The sequence below is a fragment of the Tamandua tetradactyla genome, chromosome 1, assembly GCF_023851605.1.
Source record: "Tamandua tetradactyla isolate mTamTet1 chromosome 1, mTamTet1.pri, whole genome shotgun sequence".
Classification (NCBI taxonomy): domain Eukaryota; kingdom Metazoa; phylum Chordata; class Mammalia; order Pilosa; family Myrmecophagidae; genus Tamandua; species Tamandua tetradactyla.
In genome coordinates, this window is record NC_135327.1 from 59,240,839 (window position 1) to 59,263,522 (window position 22,684).

At 51.6% G+C, this 22,684-nt stretch overlaps 1 protein-coding gene across 1 annotated transcript in view; it reads left to right on the plus strand.

The window, feature by feature from the left end:
• CDH4 (cadherin 4) overlaps positions 1–22,684 on the plus strand; it is a 646,269-nt gene that overhangs the window by 445,288 nt on the left and 178,297 nt on the right. Inside the window, exon 4 of the mRNA XM_077116937.1 lies at positions 3,295–3,453. Within this exon, the coding sequence (XP_076973052.1) occupies positions 3,295–3,453 (159 nt within the window). The remainder of the gene's footprint in view (positions 1–3,294; positions 3,454–22,684) is intronic.

The window sequence follows — 22,684 nt, forward strand, 5'->3', positions numbered from 1 at the left end:
CGGGAAACAGCAGTCAGCCGGCCTGGGACTCAAGAGCTCGGCACAGGGTAGCACTTGTTACCTGGTGTTTTTGTTGTTTGGGGGTTGTTGGTTTGGTTTGATTTGGTTTACTATTCTTGCAGTATTTCAAGGTACTTGTAGCGTTGGATTAATCTGATCTTTGTTATCAAAGCTGAGAGCTCGTTGACCCCGACATGCCCTGTGTTGGGGGTGGACCGGAGCGCAGTCAGACCCGGCTCCCCGGTGGCACTGTTTGTTCTGGACACTGTCTTGGAGGCCACGGAGGATTTCTCCAAGCAGAAGGCAGGTGTGTCGTCACTCTTGTCTGACGATCAATGCCTGTGAGGCCATGGGAGCGGCTGAGCCCTTGGTGGCAGGGAGAGGATGCAGGACAAGGATGGTCCTAAATACGGTTCTCGAAGGTCACCAGGGGTCTAGAGAAGCCCTTGCCCTTGGGTATCACAAGAAACTTTTGGTCCAGAGCAAGGCTGGACACAGTTGGCACAACATTCTATTTCCGTGGAAGTGAAGGTCGTGGGACTGACTCACGCCTCGCCTTGCTCCTTTCTAAACTGAGGGCGGAGAGTGGCACATGGGAAACTTTTCAGGTTTTAATAGCTGCAAGCTCTCGAAAGCTTGAAATTCTTGAGAGCTCAGCCTGATGAGACAGCTGGGAGCCTGCCGGGGAAGCCCCGGAGCTGACCTCTCAGTGGAGTGTGGCTTATCCAGGCGAAATTTTCCATTAATACAGTTTTGAGTCTGGGCATTTTAGAGGCGGATATTAGATTTTTTTTATTTTGCACCAAGGAGGCAGTTGTGTCAACATCTACTTATCTGACTTATTACTCTGCAGCCTTTTGCGAAAGGGAGTAGGGAGGGGTTCCATTCACAGAGGCATCCCTGAGACATGCAGCGCCCTCGCTGGCTCGAGCCCAGCTCCAGGGCAGCCACCCCAGTCCCGTCATGACCTCCCAGCCAGCTCTGTCCCTGCCCCTGTGCGCTGCTCTGCTCCTAGGTCTGCTTTGCAGAGTGAACCCTCACACTCCACCAGCTCTGCGCAAAGCCGTGCCTTATGGGGCACCAGAAAACAGATAAGGACACAGCCTACACATGTGCACCATGTATGCACATGGAACTCTGCTGGATCTTTCATTATAAAAATTCATGCACATTATAATACTGAGAGAACATGTCAAAGTAAAGAGAATAAACTAACTGTTTTGGTTTGCAAAGCTGCCAGAATGCAATATACCACAAATGCAGCATCTTTTATAAAGGGGATTTATTAAGTTGCAAGTTTACTATTGTAAGGTCATAGAAATGTCCAAACTAAGGCATCCAGGAAAAGACACCTTAACTGCAAAGAAAGGTTGATGTCTGTCACATGGGAAGGCATGTGGTTGGCATCTGCTGGTCCTCGTTCCCAGTTGTGTTGCTTCCTGCTTCTGATACCAGTGGGCCTTCACTTAACTGCTCCAGGACACAACTCTTTGTTCTGACTTGCTTAACATCTCACAGGAAGGCACATGGGGACGTCTGCTGGGCTCTGCATCTGCTCTGTCTATCAACACTCCGAGCATCTCAAGGCATCTGTGTCTCCATCACTCAGAAGCTACTGTTCTCCAAGCATCTGCATCTGAGGTTTCTCCAAACTGTTTCCTCTTTTAAATGATTCTAGTAAACTAATCAAGACCCACCTGGAATGGGTGGAGTCATATGTCCATCTAATCAAAAGGCCACATTCACAATTAGGTGTGTCACGTCTCCATGGAAACAACCCAATCTAAGTTTCCCACCCTAAACAAAAGGTCTCGCCTACAAGATTGGATCAGGATTAAAACATGGCTTTTCTGCCTGCACCATGCCCCGCAAAAAAAAAAAAAAAAACAACATGGCTTTCTGGACTGCATAATAGTTTCAAACTGGCACAATAACATAATGTAAAACTCACTGGTAACCCAGAGAAACCCAGTGTTCACGTTTTAATGCACTTTCCTCCCAATGCTTTCTTTATCCTTAAAAAAAATTGAGAATCTTGACTTATATAACTTCAGTTCCATTTCTCTAGTCACTATTATTTTAGGGTCCTTTTTTCATGTTGGAGTCTTGAAAGCATAACTTTTAATGACTGCGCTATCCAAAGACATGAAAATGGAATAATGTATTTAACTATTATTTGCTCTCAGACATCCCTATTTTCCTGCTATTTTGCTGTTATCACAAACATCTGCAGTGAACACCTGTGTACGATGATTTCTGTCTGCTACCTTCTACTTTCATAGGAACAGATCCCCGGCTGAGATGCTATGGGGTCACACAGGAGGCTCATTTCTGAGGCTCTCGATATTCACGGGGCAGAGGGGCTGTGCTGGCTCACGGCCCCCACAGGGGCAGGTGCCACCAGCCCCTCACAGCCCACGGTCACCCCTGGGGGCTCCCTGCCAGGCAGCCGGTCAAGGTCACCAATCTAATCCCACAGCAGCCCTCTGCATTTGGGGCTAGGTCATCACCCCATTTTACAAAGGAAGATGTGAAGGCTTGCGGAATTAAACCACCTGGTCCCTGTCACGTGATGGTCGGGATGCACTGCCAGCTGGGTGCTGCATGGTGACCACGACGCCGTCCACAAGGAGGATATTCACGTCTTAGCTTTGTGACCTTCACAGGGGAAAAGGAAAGACCACTGACGTGAATTTACATCATTTGATTACTGGGAGATGTGGACATAGCTCATAAGTTATTGCCCATTTGCATTTATTTTGCTGTGAATTATCTATGCATGTTCTTTTCCTATTAAAAAGGGATTTCATTTTTACCTCATTGCTTTGTAAGAGCCTTTTACACAATGAGACCATTAACCCTAGTCAGATTTGTCGGGAGTCACATTCTCCAAATTTGTTGATTGCTTTGAGGTATGTTTTCATAAATAGGAGTTTTAAATTAAAATGCATTAGTCTTTTCCTTGGTGATTTCTCCCATTGTTTTTTGTTTGTTTGTTTGCATGAGCAGGCACCGGTAATCGAGCTCTCCCGTCGTTTTTGTCCTACAAAGCCCCGGTCCACCCTATTGGTTAGAGTCACCTGTATTTTCTTCTACTTCTTTTATGGCTCCTTTTCTCCCTTTAATGCCGTCGTGAAGTGTGTAGGGATGGGGAACTGCTTTTTCCCTATAACGCAGCCACTTTCCCCGGCAGGATTCAGTCATTCTCTCTCTGTCAGGGCGCTGTGTGCTTTCTTTTGTGCAAAACTTAACCAGGCTTCTTCACCTTCTCTCCCCTTCCAAACCGCGCTCCAGAGAGGAAGGACGAATGCAGCCCCGGGGAGTGACGCGCTGCTGCCGTGGCCCCCGCACCGGAGTACCCGCGGGTTGAGGCGACAGAAGCGGGACTGGGTCATCCCGCCCATCAACGTGCCGGAAAACTCCCGCGGGCCCTTCCCGCAGCAGCTGGTGCGGGTGAGAAGACGCCGCGCGGGGGGTGGCGAGGGTCCCTGGGGGGGTGTCCGCGCGGGGGGTGGCGAGGGCCCCTGGGGGGTGTCTGCCCCAGCCTCTCTCCTGTGGACACGGCAGGTGGGGTCGGATGAGTGGCTCCGGGAGCGAGGGATGGCCTCTGCCTTTGTGTCCAAGTCAAGCTGTCCCCTTTTGGCAATGGGATCAGTGGTACAGCAGAGAAAAATGCCAAAGAGGGGCCTGTGTCTCAAGGTGGAAAGGCCAATCTTGGTGGCCTCTCAGCTGTTCTCCCTGCTCGTGGGGGTGAGGAAGCTGGGTAGGGGCTTGCATGGTGGCCTGGGCCTCCGAGTGTCCACTCTCGGGTCTCGGCATTCACACTCCTTTCCATGGGTGACGAAGACATTGGATGGTGAAATGATTGCATATTGGCAGTGATGATGAGTCTTATGAAAACTCAGAAGGCTGAGGCTGGAGAGGCAAAAGTGAGCAGTTTTGTGGCTGACCACGAGTGACTCTAGCATGCAGGAAACGTGTCCTCTGTTGCAGGGTGCCCCCCACCCAGGCACCCCAAGGTCACTTTTCCTGAAGGAGGGATTCCTTTTACATGTTTGTATTTCAATAACCAAGGCCATCAACTAGCATTTTCTTCTTCCCTTTGAAGAAAATTGCAACCCAATCTGAACAGTAATTTGATAAAATGATGGCAAGAACCCATTAAATGATTCCCATCCATTGTCAAAAAGCCTCACCCCACTCGTCGGAAACCAGGGTCCCTGGAGAATTATCACAGGGCCGTTTTCATTCTCTGTGCTGATTAGCCTCTGTTTTCTTTCCCGTTCTTTCAACGTGGAAAGATGGGTTTGTGTGTTTACAGTGCAGAGAGGGAGCAGGAAGAGCCACGTGCCCTGTAGAGGCTCACCCTCCAAATTCCATGAACCTCCGACATCAGACACAGGGCTTTGCTGACCCAACCAGGAAGGGAGTTAGATTGGCAGCCATGTGGGATCAGTGCCGTGACAGCACTGAGGGCAGCTGGCACCCTCTTATCACTGAGCTGAGCATGAGGCTCTCCCTACTGGCCCAGTGTTTCCAGAACCCTCTGGCGGTGTCATCACCAGATGCAGGATTTGGCTTTTCTGAGCATCCACAGCCACTTGGGTGCAGGCTGGGCTAGAGATTTTCACCATCAGGCGGAGTCAAGGATTTGAGTGAAGCGCGAGGATAACAACCCCGGCCCCATGTAGTTGGCCCCAACTCACTCCTTCTGGGCACGTTGGCCAGGCCCCAGTCAGGAGACACAGCTCAGCTCCGGGGCCCCCAAGCTGCTGTCACTCCCTCTCTACCTTCAGGGTAATTGCTATATCCACGTATCATTTGTGCTATAATTGGCTTTAAATTTATCTGTGATTCTTTTTTAATATGTCACGTTGTTGCAAAGGAAGACTTTGTGTTAGACCATGGTTAGAAACTGGCATTGTTTGTCACAATAGAAGTTCACTGTGAAAACAAGCAAAAGGCAAAGAGAACTGTGTTTTAAACCCTACCCAGAGCATTGTTATCTGTCTACACTCAGAGCCTGGCTCAGTATGTTTAAAAAAAAAAAAAAAAAGGACGAGAAGCCTCATGAGGCTTTTATGATGTGTTAGAACCAAACAGAGACTTTTTCTTTGAATGTCGCCACCATTGAAAGCAAATCAGAGAAGGAGGGAGTTTTTCATCGTGTGATTCAGTTCTGTTTAATGCCTTGTGTTTGCCCTACCCCAAAATCTCTGGTAGAAAATTGTTGATCTAATTCAGGGGTCGACAAGTGTTTTCGGTAAAGACTCAGATAGTAAATAGTTTCAGCATTGCAGCCCACAAGATCTCTACTGCCTCGACTCACCTCTGCAGGTGTTGGGTGAAAGCAGGTCACGACCAGTGTGTAAACTAACAGGTGTGGCTGGGTTCCAATAAAACTTCATTTACAAGAACCGGCAGTGGGCCAGGTCTGGCCCCTGTGTCATGATATGCAACACCTGATCCAACCTCTTTCCCAGACCCCGGGCGGCTCTGCCCCACGCCATCCTCACAGGCACTTTATTTGGTGAGTAAGAGAAAAGTGAAGGTCAGGGCACTCATCTGTCCCCACCCAGGGACATACGTGACACTAGGCATGTGTCTCCGTGCTGCTGGCATGGCCTGTTGTCCTGGCGTGGATGGTCGAGTTCAGACACATGGAACTTCCCTTCCCCTCTCCCGCCCATGGACCGGCCAGGAAAAGGTCCTGAAAGGGGAGGCAGGCTGCTAGGGGACCCAGGCCCACGAGGACCCCTCGCCGCTGTGGGCTGCTAGGTGCCACGGTCCTGCCACGTCTGTCATCTGCCACACCATGGGGAAAAGGGGCTTTCGTGGGTTTCCCCTGAGGGGCTTCCAGCTTGGGAAGGGTCTACCCAAGGCAGCTTGGCCCAGAGCAGCAGAGGGCTGGGCCTCCAGCAGGCCCATCGCCATGGAGACATGGCCCCTTCTTCTCTACATGTCCCGCTGCTTGCTGCACGTCTGAGGGCTCCGACTGGGACTTGAGGGTTTTCCAGTGTGCAGCAGGGATCGTACCTCCTCCTTAGTCGATTCCTGGAAACTTGGCTTGAGCGGACAGTGGGAGCTCTTGGAAGCGCAGGCTCCTGAGGTCTTTCTTTACTGTTGACAGTTCCAAACAAGAAATGTGGGGAAAGGGGATGTGAACTTGGCTGTCAGTGTCCAAATGAGAAAAGCTGCCAATGCACAGTGCTATGAAACCATCCCCAGCAACTTAACCGTGCTGAGGCAGCAGCGTCTTCTCTTCCACAGGCTGTGGCACGGCTGCAGCTGGAGTTAGAAGCCCAATGCACTAGAGGTTTAATTCTTGTTCGTGTAGAAGGTCATTTGGAAGGGAGTAGGGTAACATTGCCCCATGGTCACTCGGGGACCCAGTGTTCTACAGGGTGGGCTCAAAGAGTCCTCTACTGAGTCCTCTGCCAGGCCAATGGGTCGAGAGAGTGGGAATTGGCTGGCTTGGCCATGTGTGCCTCAGCTTGGCCAAATCCCATTGGCCAAATCCCAGTTGTGTGGCCATTTCGAACTGCAAGGACCACTGGAAAATGAAGCCCACTGCTGTGCCCAGGAGGAAAGGGCAGCACGTTGGTGGACGGCTGGTCATGGCAATGGCAGGTTCCTAGAGAGGAGAACAACCTGAGTCCTTTCCTCATCGATGGCCCTGCCCCGAGGCAGACCCATCCTCTTGGCTGTCCCCTCATCTGGGCTCTCCTCACCCGGTGACCCTGCTTGATGTTCCTCTCCATACATATTACCGCTGAAGTTTGTATTAACTATTTGTCTAATATGATTATCTAAGAATTGCCCAGACTCCTAGTGTTTAAATCACCCCAGCACCAGCAGGCACTCTGTTCATTGAATGAATGAATGAATGAATGAGCAATGGGTGTATCCTGAGTGTTGGATGTTATGCAGGTGCTACCTGCTCTTGTGCACCGAGGAGGGCTGTGTGCACTCACGTTGGCTCCCCGCAGCCCCCACACCGAACTGGATTCTCGGGGAAGACATGTCTTTAACAAATTGGAAGTGGCTCTCCAGGTGGCTCCTATACCCCAAGTCGTCCTGAGTGCACCCCAGGTCGTCCCGCAGGAGCCCAGCACACCCCCCACTGCAACACACACAGCCCAGCTCCCCACAGTCATCCCCCATTTTCCTTCTCTTGTCCTCCCTCTCTCCATCCCCGCACCCTCTCCACCAAGCCCTTCTCTGGTGGTTTGGAGGTGCCGTTTGCCCTTGTTTCTAGCTGCGGGAAGCTGAGTATTTCCTGCCAGTGTTGCAGAGGCGTCGCTCCTGAAAGGAGCCCAAGTCCTCATGTGAGTGAATGCCTCCCGATGGGGTGCGGGCCACCGCCCACTGAGGTTCGGCTGGGTTCAGCTGCGATTCTGGGCTCATTAAGGCACTTCATCCTGATAAAATGCATTAAATGAAAAATGGGAAGGAGCCCGGGAGGCCGAACCATCTTCCCCCAAAAAAGCAGTGTTAATCCCTGGGAAGGGGCATCGCGGCACTCCGTAAGTGCCTGCCCCGCCATGCCAGCAGCAAGTCCATCTCCTTGCAGGGAAGATGGCCTGCAGGAGGCAGGTCTGGAGCCAGAGGGGCCGAGCGGCCTCAGACCACCATCTAAATACTGGGTGTCCGGGGAGGAAATGCCGCCGAGAAGCCCCAAGCTGCCTGTGCTTCTCATAGACCAGAAAAATGAGTTCAGTGTAATTCACCCCCGGGAAGTGGGGGAGGGGGTCCTGTATTAGGTCTCCCTGGGGAACAGTGGAAAGGACAGGAGGGGCACCTGTGTAAGGTTAGCAGTTGCTGACTGGTCCAGACTGCCGTGTGGTTTCCAGTTGGAGGCCGTCTGTTCGCCTTCGAAACCCTGAGCTGGGGTTGGGGGTTCTGACGGAGAAGCTTCGCGTCCTCTACGTAGATGGAAGAGGCAGCAGGCAGTGGGATTTCTGCTTGTGATTCTGCATTTGGGCCCGTAATTGCTGAGCTGGACGTGTGCCCCTCACTTGTAGGTTAGTGGAGGGTCGGGAAAAGCCACTTGCTTTCCTAGCATGTATATTAAATTGGCCTTCTGGCAAGATGATAGAATGAGGATAAAATCAAACTTCTAGAAAGAAGATACCCTTCTTGGCTGAGTAATGAAAATTCAGAATTTATTAACCCAAGGGTTGTACAGAGTAATGGGTGAAATTGGCTCGTGACAAGGAGAAGGAGAGTTGTGCTCTTGGGGGACAAGTCTTTAATTTTGGAGATTGATAGAAGACGAGATTCTAAACCAGTCCTCAGGGCCCCTCACAGAGAGCAAGCCCTGGGCAAACAGCTCAGCTCTGAATATAAGACTCCAGAGAGGGAGTTGTGACATAATTGCTCAGTTCAAAGATGACTTTCCGGAGAAAACAGGCAGGAGGTCTTCTCTAAAGTAGAGTGGTCACAAGAATCCAGTTCCAAGGGGCTTGGAGAGGATTGTTAGAATCAGCTACTCACACCGAAGAACTTAAGTGAGTTTGCACTGATCGAAGCAGAAAGTTTACTTCACTCCCTCAATAAATGCAGTTCCCATTTTGTGTGTATACATTGATTCATATCCAACCAACAAATATCTATTGACCTTTGTGGAAGGAGAATTTGTGTTAGGTCTTTGGCAAATTGGGGATAAAAGAATGTACATCCTGCCCTCTGCAGGCTCAGAGGCTCGTTGAACAAATGAGACTGCCTTGGGGTCAACATTTCAAGATTTTTGCAGCAGGCACAGTGATTGTTCCCAGGCCAGCGTAGGTGCTCCATGCATGCTCACTGAATGTATGAATACATGCAACAGAGATGACGCAATTCTAGTTCAATGTTATCCCTACAGAATTTTGTTGGGCTAGTTAATTAGCAGCTTACTTATCACTGAGTTCACCTAGGTACTTATTTTCTAGTCTTTTGAAGTCATCCAGTTACATCCAGATGACTGATAGGGCCATTAATCATGGTTGCATGAAAGCAAGGTGACCTTCCCAAAACATGGATCTGCACATGTCCCTTCCGTGGTTTCACCATTGTCTTCTAACCCCTTAGCATGTCACATGGAGCCCCATGACTGTTCCTTGGCATACCAAATTCTAGCTATGCTGGGCTACTTGCATCTTCCAGGCTTGACCATAGACTTAATTACCTATAGTCCTGTGTGCAAGCTCTTCCCACTGCACCTGGCAACTTCCTCACCCTGGCTCCTGCCTGCCTTCTCTGGAAATGCCTCTCCTGGAATCCTCTACTTCCCAGAACCCATAAGAAACCCCCTATGGAGTGCCATTGGAATCCCTTTTCTTGAGATATGGCAAAGTCTTTGACACTGCTTCGTCAGTGATTATTGGGCTGTCTCACCACTAAACCTCAAGTCCCCTGAGGGATGGGCCACCTGGCAAGCAAAACAGCAGGGACAGAGTTGATGTCATTAAGTGTTTTTGAATGAATGATGATGAATAGGTAACTGTCATGTCCATCTCTACTAATCATCTCTTCATGATTATTGTGAAGATATTTAGATAATACATACAATCTTGAAAATAATGAAATCTGAACTCCTGCTTCTGGTAATGGTGGAGATGAACAGTCCTAAATAATAATTATAAACCATGGACAAAATATTTTTAAAATTATTGAAGTTACTTAAGAGTAATCTGTAATAGGTATAAATTAGAGATTTTATCTTAAAAGAAGGAAATTGCGGTGGGTGAGATCTGTGTTGATATCGATTTCCTCCAGAGGACACTCCCCAGTTTTTGTATCAAAGGTGGCCAGATGTCAGGCATGAAGCCATAGCCTTACTGGTTAGAGGAGTTGTAAAATAGAGTTTAAAACTGATAAACCATCTGGAAAGTGAGGGGGTAAATCCTAGAAAATATGTAGCCACAAATAGGGAATTCTCAAATCTGCTTATCGCCTCCACCAAGACCTCTGGATGTCCCTTGAATTCTTCATGCATACAGAGGGCTTCAAAGAGTGCAGTAAGAACAACAGCGAGAAGGATGAAGGAACTGAGCCAGAATTTTAGCTGCTGCTTTCCACAGGGGAAAGAGATTTAGATATGAGGTCCAGTCAAATTAACTCTCTATTGAAACAAAAATGAACACCTTTCATAAAAATATAATAGAGTCAGAGTGCCTATAATGTATCATCCACAATGTCCAGTATATAAACAAAAATTACTATCCATGCCAAAGAAACCCAAAAGGTCGGCTATGTGAACCATATTCAAGAGGAAAACTGCCCATAGAAACTAACCCTGGGGTTATGCAGATATTGGAATTAGCAACAAGGACTTTAAGATAGCTCTTAACAAATATGGCCAAGGACTTAAAGAAAAATATGGCCATAATTAATGAATAAATGGGAAATCTCAGCAGAAAAAAAAATAGAAACTCTAAATATTTGAATTTAAAAACCAAACAAATGGTAAACCTGAAAAGTATATTTCTAATAAAAATTCACTGGATAGGTTTAGCCGTAGATTTGAGAAGGCAGAAGAAAGGATCAGCGCATTCAAAGATAGATCAGTAAAAATTATCCAATAAGAAAAACAGAGAGGAGGGGTGGGAAATGGAAACACAAAGAGTTTCAGTGGGACACTGTCAATGGCCTAATATTGAAGTAATAGGAGTCACAGGAAGAGGGGAGATAATAAGGTGGAAAAGATACTTGAAAAATTAATGATTGAAAATTTCCCAAATTTGATGTAGAAACATAAACGTGCAGATCTAGGAATTCCAGTAAACCCCAGGTAGGATGAATGCAAAAAATCCATACCTCAGCCATAGTCAAACTGCTTAAGTTCAAAAACAAAGAGAAAATCTCCAACGCAGAGGAAAAGATGCAGTACTTACACGGCTGACAGTGTGAGTGAGGGCTGGGTCCTCTTAGAACTAAAAGGGCAATAGAACAGCATGTTTTAAATGCTGAAAGAAAGGAAACCATCAACCAAAAATTCTATTTCCAGCAAAAATACCCTTCAAAAATGAAGATGAAATAACAATATAAATGATAAAACTGAGGAAATTCAGTGCCAGTAAAGCTACAAGAAATGATACAGGATACTCTTCAGGCTAAAGAGAAATGATACCAGGTAGCAATTCATATCTACGGGAAGATATGGAGAGAGAGAGAATGATAAAAGTTAAGTATGTGGGCTGATATAAAAGATCATATTTTCCTCTTAATTTCTTTAAAAGACAACTATCTAAAGAAAATGTGTAATACTGTATTGTTGAGCTTATAATTTACATAGATATGATGAACAGGGCAACAAAAAAGAAAAATAATGGGATAAAGGATAGGAGAGAGAAAGTAGAAGTCTCTTCTTTCAATATTTGGACGTTTTTGCCTGGTGAAGTAGCTCAAGGTAAGCTTTCTCACTCTAGGTAAGCTTTCATACACGGTTAGGAGGTGCGCTGTCATCCCTGCAACTAATAAAAACGAATGTCTTTACAAATACACAAATTGGAACTGTTAGCTAAGTCATCAGACTTTTCAGTTTATTAGCACAAATAAATGAGTTTTGATTGTACCTGTCTAAGAAGACAAATGAGACACATAAATGATTCTGAAGGTCCCGTCTTAATTTATTACCCAACATTGTTCTAGAATATACTGATATGTATTTCAATTATTCACGGTATAAACTCTAAATTTTCCCAAGGTATATTTTATATGATGTTGCCTAAAACCTTTCCTTAACGTGCATATATGTTCTAGATAAAAGCATTGAAATATGGCTAAAATGTCATCGGGATCTCACTTTCCTCTAGCATTAGAGGCTTCTACTCCTTCCTTCCAATATCTGGGAGAAGTGTAAGCTCAGTCCCTTAGTGCACTCTTCTGGTCCCCTCTGCCCCATACACTATCAGGTTCTGAGACGTGCGTGTGAACCCCCTGTGAGCACAGGTGTGGGGTGAATGTCTCGCTTCCCCACCTTCGAGGCTATCATGCACATGTGCCCTGAACCTGGCTGCTGCCTCCCTGTTCCTCTGCCCACCTCCTGCACGCTCGGCTCTCACATAGCCAGAGGGAGCCACTTATACCTGAACTGTGCCACGCGGCCCCTGCTCAGGACCCCCTGGAGCTCTCCAAGCTTGTGCAGTGCCAGCACCACGACGGGGACCTGTGAGCCCCATGAGCCCCTGCCCCCGGCTCCCTTCCTGATTTCACCTCCCCCTGCTCTCACCCTCTCTGCACCAGCACGTGGCCCTGTGGTTCGGTGCTGAAGTTCACTCTCTGTGCCAGTGGCCTCCCCTGATGCCTGTTCAGAGGTGGCCACAGCCTGCCTCCCGGATGGTCCCCCTGCACTTCTCATGCCACTGTGCATTTCTTCACAGCACATACCACCGCCTGGCATATCAATGTGTTTTACTTATCACCAGCTTCCTTCCCCAGACTGTGAGGGCCATGAGGGCAGGGCCATATCTGGCTCTGTCCCCAGCCATGCCATAAGCACCCAGACTGGGGCCTAGCAGAAAGCAACCCTCAGTAAAGAGCTGAGTGAGTGGATGCTGGGGCTGCAGGGACTGGGGGAGTGGGACGGACTTCCTTTAGGTACCAGTAATTGAGCAGGGCTGTTTCAGTCTAGTGTGTGTGGTGGTGTGCGTGCAGAAAGCTGGGGTCTGCACACATTTTCTATAAAGGGCCAGAGAGTGGATGTTTTCAGCTTTGTAGGCCACACGGTTCTATTGAGACTTCTTGGCTCTGCTGTTGGAGCATGAAAGCAGCAGCGGATCGTACCTGAGGGCAGGCGTGCCTGTGTCCACAAAACCCGTTACAGATACAAGCAGTAGTGGGCCCAATTTGGTGATGGACCCGATTCGGTGATGGCCAGATGTGATGATAGGCTGGATTCAGTGACAGGGAGCATTCGGTGATGGGCCGTGGTTTGCCAGGCCCTGGACTGAGCCCTCCCAGCCAGTAGGCTTGCCTGAAGGACACCACACTGGATAGCCAGGTGCTCACTCCTCTACCTGCACACCTGGCCAGGTGCTGCTGCCCTCTTGAACCTCAGCTCCCCTCCCAGGACACAGCCACTCTCAGAGTCACCTCTGAACTGGTTTGGGGCAGATTTGACAGCTTTCTAGGCAGGCAGAGGCAGCCAGTGTTCCACTTCTTACTTCTCTAGTCAATCTTTAAGCTCTGGTTCTTCAAACCCAGGGAAGCTTGTGGGTGAGTGAAAAATGAAGTGAGTTTCCTTCCTTAAAGGAATCTTCAAATGTGAAGCCTGTGGGGAGAAATTAATAGCAGAAATGCTTTGGAGTTTGCTTGTGTTTGTGTTTTCTCCCCCTTGAATGGATCGTGGAAACATCATCCCCCCATTCCACCCCCACAGTCACACGACCTCTGCCCTTCCCCAGAAGGAAATGTGGCTTCTGGAGGCAGGTCCTAATAATCTGCAGTAACATTCACGGGACAATGTATTTTCCTCTCACAACGAGATAAGGCGTTACTTCCAGTTGCCCGTTGCCCTGCAGGCTGGAGACCTGCCACCTTCCAGTCTTCATGGTCAAGATGGGAGCACCTGGTACACACAGACAGGTACATGTGTCTGTGGACAGGTACAAATGCACACAGGGAAGTATACACGCTCACAAGCAGGTCTACACATGCACAGGCAGATACAGATATACTAGCAGGTACACCTGTACAGGCATGCATACACACACGCACAGACATACCTATGCGCAAGTAGGTGTACGTGTACATGAGCTGGCACACACACACACATAGGCAGGCACACGTGTGCATGGGCACATATACACTAATGTGCAAGCTCCGACACACGGGTTGCGCATGGGCTGGTAGAGTCACACAGGCTGGTATACTCACAGGGGCAGAGTGCACACAGGCACAGGCACGTACACACACACAGGCATGCACACACACTGGGCAGAGACACACACGCGAGCAGGTACACACCCAGGCAAGCACACACATGGAGACACTTGTGCACGGGCAGATACACACCCAGGCAGACACACACATACACAGGCTGGCACATAGGTGAATGGGCAAGTACACACGTGTGCAGCCCCCCTGCCCTGCCTGCCACACGTGTGGGTCTGTAGTGCAGCCCCAGCACAGGCACTCAGCCTGGAGCGCTCCTGCGGTGGCCCTCAAGGCACCTGTAATCCCACATGGTGCATTTCCCTGTGTTGGGGCCATAGGGGTTCTACATTGTCCTTGCTGAAGCCAGAGGGGCTGAAGAAAGCAGGCGTTTAATGATTCAGCTGCCTTGGGTTCTACAATTTAATCAATCACATAAGAGAAATGTGCCGACCCTTTCTGCTTACCATTCTCCCATCTGAGCAGAAAATGTTCCCTTTCTTGAATTGCTTTAATGGCTATATTTATGCTGCTGAAAGTTCCTTAAGAAATGAAAGTAAAATCAAATTGCTGCAAATGCTCAGATAATTTATCAGAGAATATTCAATTAGAATATATTAATATTTTAGATTTCCATCATTAATTTAATATTCAGAGACTTAATATAGTCCTTGAATTGCTGTAGCACCCTACATGGGTGGGTGTTAGGACAAGAGCTGGCAGCACCTGCCGTGCACAGGCATCTCACCGTGGCCCGGGACTTTGCACTGTCCCAGCTGCAGGCCTCTCATCTGCCATGCAGGCTCCGTACCTGCCCACCACAAGGTGGGCCCAGCAGAGGGCTGGCCAGCAGGACTGGGCAGCAGCTGGGATCATGCCGGCAATCGCCTGGTAGCCATCCACCAGGCCAGCGGCCCAGTTCTTTATTCTCTCCACTTCCAAGTTGGGAAAATAAATTACCGGCCCCCCAGATTCCCGTGCTCTGAGTCGGGTACCTATCTGAGGACAAGGTCCAGGGTGTTGTGGCTCTTCCTGGGTATTGAGCCATGGCTGCCGACAGCCATTCCCGAAATGGGGTGTTGGCCATGCTGAGGTTGTGGCCCCTGCCTGTACAGGTCAGACTGACCTTTCTTGCCCAGAATGATGATAAGCCACAGTAGCAGTGGTGGCTGCTTGTTCTCTCGGTCACTAACGCGTTGGGTCTTTAAGTGCATATTGAGGGGCTTCTCTGGGGGTGGTGCTGTAGGAGAAAGAGCAGGGAGCAGAGACATCTCCAGCGCTTGTGGATTATATTCAGGTGGGGGTGAGGGCAAATGACCCAATATTATACGTTAGGGGCAAGGGTATGGGGTGCAGGGGCTGTTCCCAGAAGTCACCTCCAGCAAGAGAGCTGCATGTGGTAGAGAGGAAAGATACCAGGGGGTAGCAGGAATATAGCATGTGCCAAGGCTTGGAGCATCAGAAGAAGAGTTAACAGGTCAGAGTGGCTGAATGGAGATGGCCAGGGAAGGGTAGTGGGAGGCTGGGCCACTTCTCAGGGGCGCATGGTAAGGACACGGCATTCTGCTGTGAGCAAGTGCCCATGGCATGGGCATGGCTCAGAGCAGTGGCCTGACTAGGCTTAGATTTAACTGCCCTCTCCTGTTGCCTCATGAGACCCAGCAGCGTCCAGGCAAGGGCAGCAGGAGACCAGAGAGAGGGCTTCTGCCAGACTCCGGGAAAGAAATGATGACTAGCAAGAGTATTGTTTCAGTGTCCCTGCTTGGTGAAATAAAAAGTGTTGGGAACCTAATAAATCCCTTTTTATTCCTTTTGAAGTTTACTGGTGTTAAATCTAGAGCTGTGGGGCTACTGCTCCAGGGTACGTGGGACCCTGGGCTCCTGCCACTCCCCAAGCCTGGGGAGGTCCTGGACCCAAAGGGAAGAGGAACCCCGTCAGGTGCCCGAGTCCCCAGGAGGGGGGGGGGGGAGTCCCCCTGCCACTCCCCACTTCTCAGATGATGGGGACACCAGGCTCAGAGACGTCCATGCTCCACCCGAAATGCTCCTTTAAAAGCACAAAGCCATACGTTGCCCCGAGCCAGCCCCCGCCTCCCGCCCTCTGCACGCACTGCCCCCCTCCATGCATGTTAGGCCAGTGCCCAAACACAGGGCGGCCCGCAGGGGCATCTCATTTGGCCCACGCAGAGTTTTAAGAGATGTGCCTCAACCCCCACCATTGCAACCAAGATGTCACATAAAACAGACGTTTAAAACGCCCCAAAGAGAAAAGCCATCACAACAGTTTTTTTTGTATAATTGGAACAGCCGACTCGCAGGCCAGGCTCTCACGTGGGACACTTGGAGGGGCTGCGGGCGGCTGCCCCAGGAGACAGGCATGGGCTTCAGGTTACCACATCCCTTCGCGCCCCAGGGTCCCCCAACCTGCTGCTGCGCCTCCCGGGAAGGGGCGCGTGTGTGCACCCAAAGCACAGAGCCGTGGCAGGCGGGCAGGGCGGGAGCCGGGGCCTGGGAAGGGGCTCAGATTTAATTCAGTTTCCCGGGAGGCCTGTGGGTGGTTCGAGCGGAGCCGTTGGCTGGTAGGGGCAGATCATACTACAGGGAAAACAACCCCCAAGTCTCCATGGTTTCTGGGGTTCAGGCAACACTCTAGGCCGTGCTCCTGGGGGCAGAAGTCAGTGCCCCAGGCCGCCGCTGGCTCCCAGCACCTCCGCGTGGCCCGCAGAGCACAGTGGTGTCATGGCGGCTTCCAGGGAGCTTACGGGGCACGGAAGGGAGACAGAAGGGGCCATCCTTCTGGGTTTGGGACAGGGCAACGGCCAGAGGGGGGACATGACCTGCTTTAGGTTTTCCCTTTAGATTGAGAGGGCAGTGGGGCTGAGAGGTTACTGAGCAGAGACGACCATCCTTTGGGGCGCCCTCTGATTTGGATGCGTCCCTTTGGAGGCTATACCCCATCTCTGATGAACTGTGGGAGGCTTGGGCCCAGCCCCCACCATCCCCACAGCGTCTCCCTGTCATCCAGGGCAGGGTCTGCTCTGCACAGCTTCTGCACGGGGACCTCGGGCCCAAGCCTGGGGGAACCCTCTAAAGTGAAGAGGCACTGGGCCTGGGGTGGGGAGGGGCCCCAAGCACCCACCTGCATGGTTCAGACCAAGGCCAGTATTGGGGGCTCTGGAGGTGGCGAGATAGGGAAGGGACAGGAGGTGGCAAGATAGGGAAGGGACAGGAGAGGGGGACCCTGGCCGGCATGAGACCCTTCCTTTGCTTGCTTTCGGGTTTTGTGGGCATGGTGACATGAGAAGGGGCTGGGAACATCTGCCACAAGGTAACGGGCTCCAGGCACTGGATACAGGGGTGAGGGTCTGGCTTTGTCCCCCAGGCTGTTGCTGGGAAGCCCTGCAAACCTGACAACAATAGGAATGTCCCTCTTGTGGTCCTGGGGCCATGCTCCCATGACATCAGCCAGGAAGGAGCCTTCTTTGCCTCTTCTGGCCTCTGATCTTCTGCATCCTCCGGTGTTCCTTGGCCTATGGATGCATCTGCCCCCACCATCGCGTGACCTCCCCCCCATCTCTGTGTCTCCCCTCCTCTTTGGCTAAGGCCACCAGTTCTACTGGACCAAGGACCCGCCTTGCACCTCTGTGACCTTATTTCAGCTCAACTAATTCCGTCTGCAGGGACCCTGTTTCCAAATAAGGTGCATTCTCAGCACCAGGGTTCAGACTTGAGCATGAATTTGGGGAAGACACAGTTCAGCCCATAACAGGGTCCTGAGGTGGAAAGAATGTACAGTGTGGTTTCTTTTCGAGTTCTTAATACCTGGGGGGGGGGGGAGGGGGGACAGGCAAGCAGGGGAGCAGAGCTCCAAATAGGACTCATCCTCCAGGCTTCCATCTCCCAGAGAGAGAGACAGGCGCCGGCCGGGTCAGGAGGTGCCAGCAAGTGTCCATCTGGGAACAGCCCGCACTCTACCTGCCCTTCCCGGGCGGCTTTGGGAAATCCCCGTAGCGCAGGGCAGTTGACTGTCGGGGTCCTGCAGGAGACCCACTTGTGTTAGATATTCAGTGGATTCTGTCCATTCCTCCCAAACAGCAGACATTTTGCATTAAAGACGCCTTAATCCAGAATTATTGAGAACAGTGCGGGGGTGGGGAGGGGGGAGCAGCTCCCTCCACAGATCTCTCATCTTAAGGCCCCGAGTCCCCCACAGAAGCCAGGATGGCTCGGTGAGAGTGACATGCCTCAAAGCACAGCCTATCAAAGCAGAAGAGTGTCCAGGGAGGGTCATATTTCGGAAATCAGACTATTTCCAGGCTGCAGCAGACGACAGAACATCCCCAGTGATGCCGAAACACTCAGACTTATGTCTTTAAAGTTACTTTTTAAAACGATGCCCTGGAAGAGGCTGGCTGGCTCTGGCTTGCAGCTGGCCTGGGTTGCAGCGGGTTTCGCTTCTGGCTGAGCACGCTGTCTAATGCCTCGTGCAGTCCCCCAGGCTTCTCTGGCGCCGAAGCTCTGGAGACTCTCTGCTATCAATTGTTGGGAAAAGGCCTCAAAGTTCTCCTAATCACTCTCATTTTAATCAAATCCTGAAATGGCCCAAAGATGCATTTGCATTCCGCACTTAGTTTTATGGCCCTGTCAGGCTGCTTTGCGATTGAGTTATGTGTTTGATTTGGGCTTTGGGGCTTCATGAGCTGTAACACTTATTTAAGTAGAGACGCTGGTTTTGTTTTCCCAAAACGTGGGGCACTAAAAACAAGAAAACCAGTGGAACCTCGGTGTCTGGTTGTAAAGAGCAAAACAGAGCAGAGAAAGAAGCAGAACCTCAGAAGCTTCCAGGGGCCCCAGGACCAGGGCGGAGACCCTCCCCTGGGATGGGAGGGGTGTGACCCCACATGCCGCCATCTGAATGTCGCTCACTGCCCTTGACGTGTTACAAGGACAAGAGTGGGAGGCAGAGAAGGGAGAGGCACTGTGTCCGGGACAGCCCAGCTGTGGATGCTTTGTCTCTGGAAAGAAGGAACCAGATCATGATTGAGGTTTTCCATTAAAAATAATAGAAAATGTTATCTAGATTGCAAATTTAACATGTAGATTCAGGCAGAGTTGACACAAATTCATAAGTACTCCTCTGAAACCGGCTTAAAAGAATGGGAGGAAGTGACTAGTACATCCGTAATCTATTAGGGCCGCTATGGCTATATCCATCGTCCACCCATCCTCCAGCCTTGTGTCTGTCCACCATCATCCATTCATCCATCTATCCATCTGTCTATTCATCCATCCACCCTCCATCTGTACGTCTGTCCATCCCTCTGTCTGTTCATCCATCCACTCTCCATCTATCCATCTGTCCATCATCTGTCTGTTCTTCCATCCACCCTCCATCTGTCTATTTGTCCATCCATCTGCCTTTTCATCCACCCATCACCCAACCACATCCATCTGTCCGTCTCTCGGTTTGGCCATTCTGATCCTCTCACCTACAGACCCTCACTGCTCTTGGCAGTGGGAGGGCCCTAGAGCAGGACTCTGGCCTACCCACAGATGACTTAGCTCCACCTGCTTCATCAAAGTGTTGAAGGCTTTTGAAGCAAAGGACAAATGGAACAGCCAAACCACTGCCTCATTAAGTTACAGTCCTTAAAATCACTTCAATATTTGAAAACTCACAGTTGAGGCTAAACGTTTGACAGTGATGGAAAATTATTTGAGGGGCTTGGGAAAAAGCCACCCCATCTGACTTACCTGTGAACCCTCCAAAAAACATTTGACACAATGGGGCAGCCTATCCCTGGGGGGCATTTTAGGACCAAAGCAGACTTCTGGATTATTTTCCTTAGTCAATAACCACAACAAAAATGTGGTTTATAAAGGTGAAGGGGGCTTCCTCATCCAGATTTCTCCTTAAAGTCCACTTTAATTTCCTAAGGGCAGTGTGTCCTGGGCAGCGTCTCCTGTTCACAGCAGAGACCCAAAGGGCCTCAGGGGCACAGCAGGGAGCCAGACGTTGGGGTCCCTGTTTCTCGACTTATGATCTTCCTGGTAAACAGGAGAGGACATCAGAACAGGGAAGGTGCCACTAGAAACTCTAGGTGGTGGGAGCCAGGAAGTGAGGGGATAGTGGGGGTGGGGAGCAGGCCCTAGGTGGGCATGTGCAGAGGTCTCTACAGGAGCTGGTCAATGGGCTGCACCTGCAGACCCAGGAGCTGGCAGAGGTGCAGCAAGTACAGAGGCCCTGGGGCAGCAATGCCCTCAGCTCACCCAGGGAACAGAAGCCTGTGGAGGGCGAAAACGTGCGGCAAAGGGAAAGGTAAGGGAGGGAGAGCCCGGACAACGACAGGGAACGGGTCACCCGGGGCCCCAGGCCAGGTAGGAGGTAGGAGGACCCCACTTGACTCCAAACGTGATGAGACACCTTTGAGGACACAATCTGATCTGTCTCTCTCAGTGATAAGGACCAGAGCTTAACCAGGGCACCAGGAGGAAGCCTGAAGCCCAGATGAGTAGTGTGCCAGGGGAGGACAATAGAGGCGTGGGGACAAGGACAGGAGAGGTGGTGGGACCGGAGGTGCTGGAGGAGAGGTTCAGGGAGCAGGGGTGATTTTAGTAGTGGTAATTGTGGCAGGGATGGCAGCAGTGGTGTTGATGGTGGCAGTGGCAGTAGCAGTGGTTGTAGCAGTGGTAGTGATGGTGGTGATGATGATGATGATAGTGACAACAGCTAGCATTTATCATCAGTACCAAGCGCCACGCGAGCCTTCACTCAGCTCTTGCTCTGCACGGACCTCACCCCTGCCCCTCCATCTCTCTGTCACATGCCGGCGTCAGGGACCGAGCCCTGCCTAGGAAGCAGTCGCTGCCTTTCTAAGGAGCCCTCAGGCAGGTGGAAGGGACAGGTAACAGGCAGTCGCCTTCCAACTGGACAGATGCGAGGAGAGGACACTGCCGTGGGCTTGGGGAAACTGAGGCAGACTTCTCAGAGGTGGGGGATGTGAGCAGTCAGTGGGAGAACAAGGCACCATTGTCAGGTCCAGAGCACCGCAGAGGCCAGTGGCTCAGAAGGAAGTGCCACTTATTCTGCTGGCCCAGAAGCTACGAGAGGCAGGGACCCAGTTGTGGATTTGAGGAGAGGGAGGCTGGAGCCTTGTCCTCACGGTCTTCCTTGCCCTGGAACACTGCCTGGTGCAGAAGCAGTGATGAAGGAATGCATGAGTGAATGATGGAGGGCCTCCGATCTGGGTTGTGGAGCTTAGACTTTGTTCTGGGACTAATGAGGAGCTTCTCATGGGCTCCCAGCAATCCAGTGACAGGTCAGATGTGCTCTCTCCTGGCTCCCTAGGCTTGGAGAAGCTTCCTGGCTGGCCCCCCTCTCGCCCAAAGCAGGAGGCTGAGCCTGGACAGCAGGTTCTTGCACAGGCCCCTCGAGCCAGGCCCCCTGAGCACAGAAGGCCCGGGGCTGTGGGACCCACTCACTCCCCAGGTCACCGCCTCCTTTGGGTCCCAAGCTGTGCCCCCTGCCCACTCCCTCTCCAGCTTCACACGCAGGTGACGTTCCAGCCTCCCTCCCACAGAGACCGGCAGAGGAGAGATATGATGGTGGAGGAGGGCGCGGGGTGGTGGTGGAGGAGGCTACAGCCAAGGAGGGCACCACGTCACATCACAGCACGCCTTCAGGGACTTTTAACCCCCTCCCCATCCACCAGCACCGGCCACGGCCACCCTTTGGAAGCAAGCCCAGATGGCCGACTCTAAACTGCACAACTCTCCCCTGCACCCCGGGCACTCATCAGGGAGTTAAAATCAATCCGCGGAGCTTGGAGACTGTTGGGAGCCAGGACGGCTCACTTACGACAGCTGCTGACCTGGGAGGAGGGGATCAGGCATAGCAGTGCCGAGGAGGGTGCTGACGCCACCGGCCACCACCCGCGCAGGAGACACCCTCAGCCACTGTGTCCCTGGTGGCCTCGCCATGACAGAAACCCAGTGCTGTCCCCGGGCCATCTCGGAGGAAACCCAGCTGCCATGGCCACTGACAGCGCTCCCTGCCATGCCCACAAAGCGTTGTTCCCAGTGCTGTGCAAACCTCGACCGGTCCGGGGGCCTCATGGGCATGGGGGCAGGCCCTGGCACTTGGGACACACATGGTGCTGGGTTGGGTCAAAAGCTGGACCAAAGGGGAGGCCGGGGGCAGCTGTGGGGTCTGCTGCTGCATGAGGGCCACGCCTTTGGGCGCAGTTTCCCTCTTAAATCAGGGCCCTGGCACTACCTGTTGGCATGGAGGGCAGGACCCCATGGCTCTGGGAAGTGATGCCCAAAGTTTGGTGCCCGTCCTTACCACCCAGCACCCACCCCGGCCAGCACTCAGGTCTCCCAGGCCTCTCTGGAGACAGGTGCCTGCCTGGCAGGCCCCCACTGTCCTCCCTGCCCGCGGAGTAAGCCCCTCCCCCCAGCGCCGCCTCCTCCCACCCCTGCACCTCGTCACCTCCCTCCTGGACAGCTCCGCCCCAGGAAGCCCTCCCGGCCCTCAGCTTGGGTGAGGGGCCTGCCCCAGCTGAGCTGTAGCAGCTCTGCTTCCACCTGGGGGCTTGCAGAAGATGAATGCCGAGTCCCCAACAGGTGGGCACCATGGGTGGTCTTGTCCAGGCCTGAGCACCGGCCCACGCCCCCTCCCCGCCCTGCCCTGCTGGGCATCGGTGGAGCCAACACTTCCTGGCAAAGCCACGGCCCCTTAAAGTTAGCCCCCGCTGCCCCCCCCCACCCCCTCTGCCCTCCCTGCCGCCCCCACTGCCCCTGCTACCCCCAGACGCGGAAGCCGATG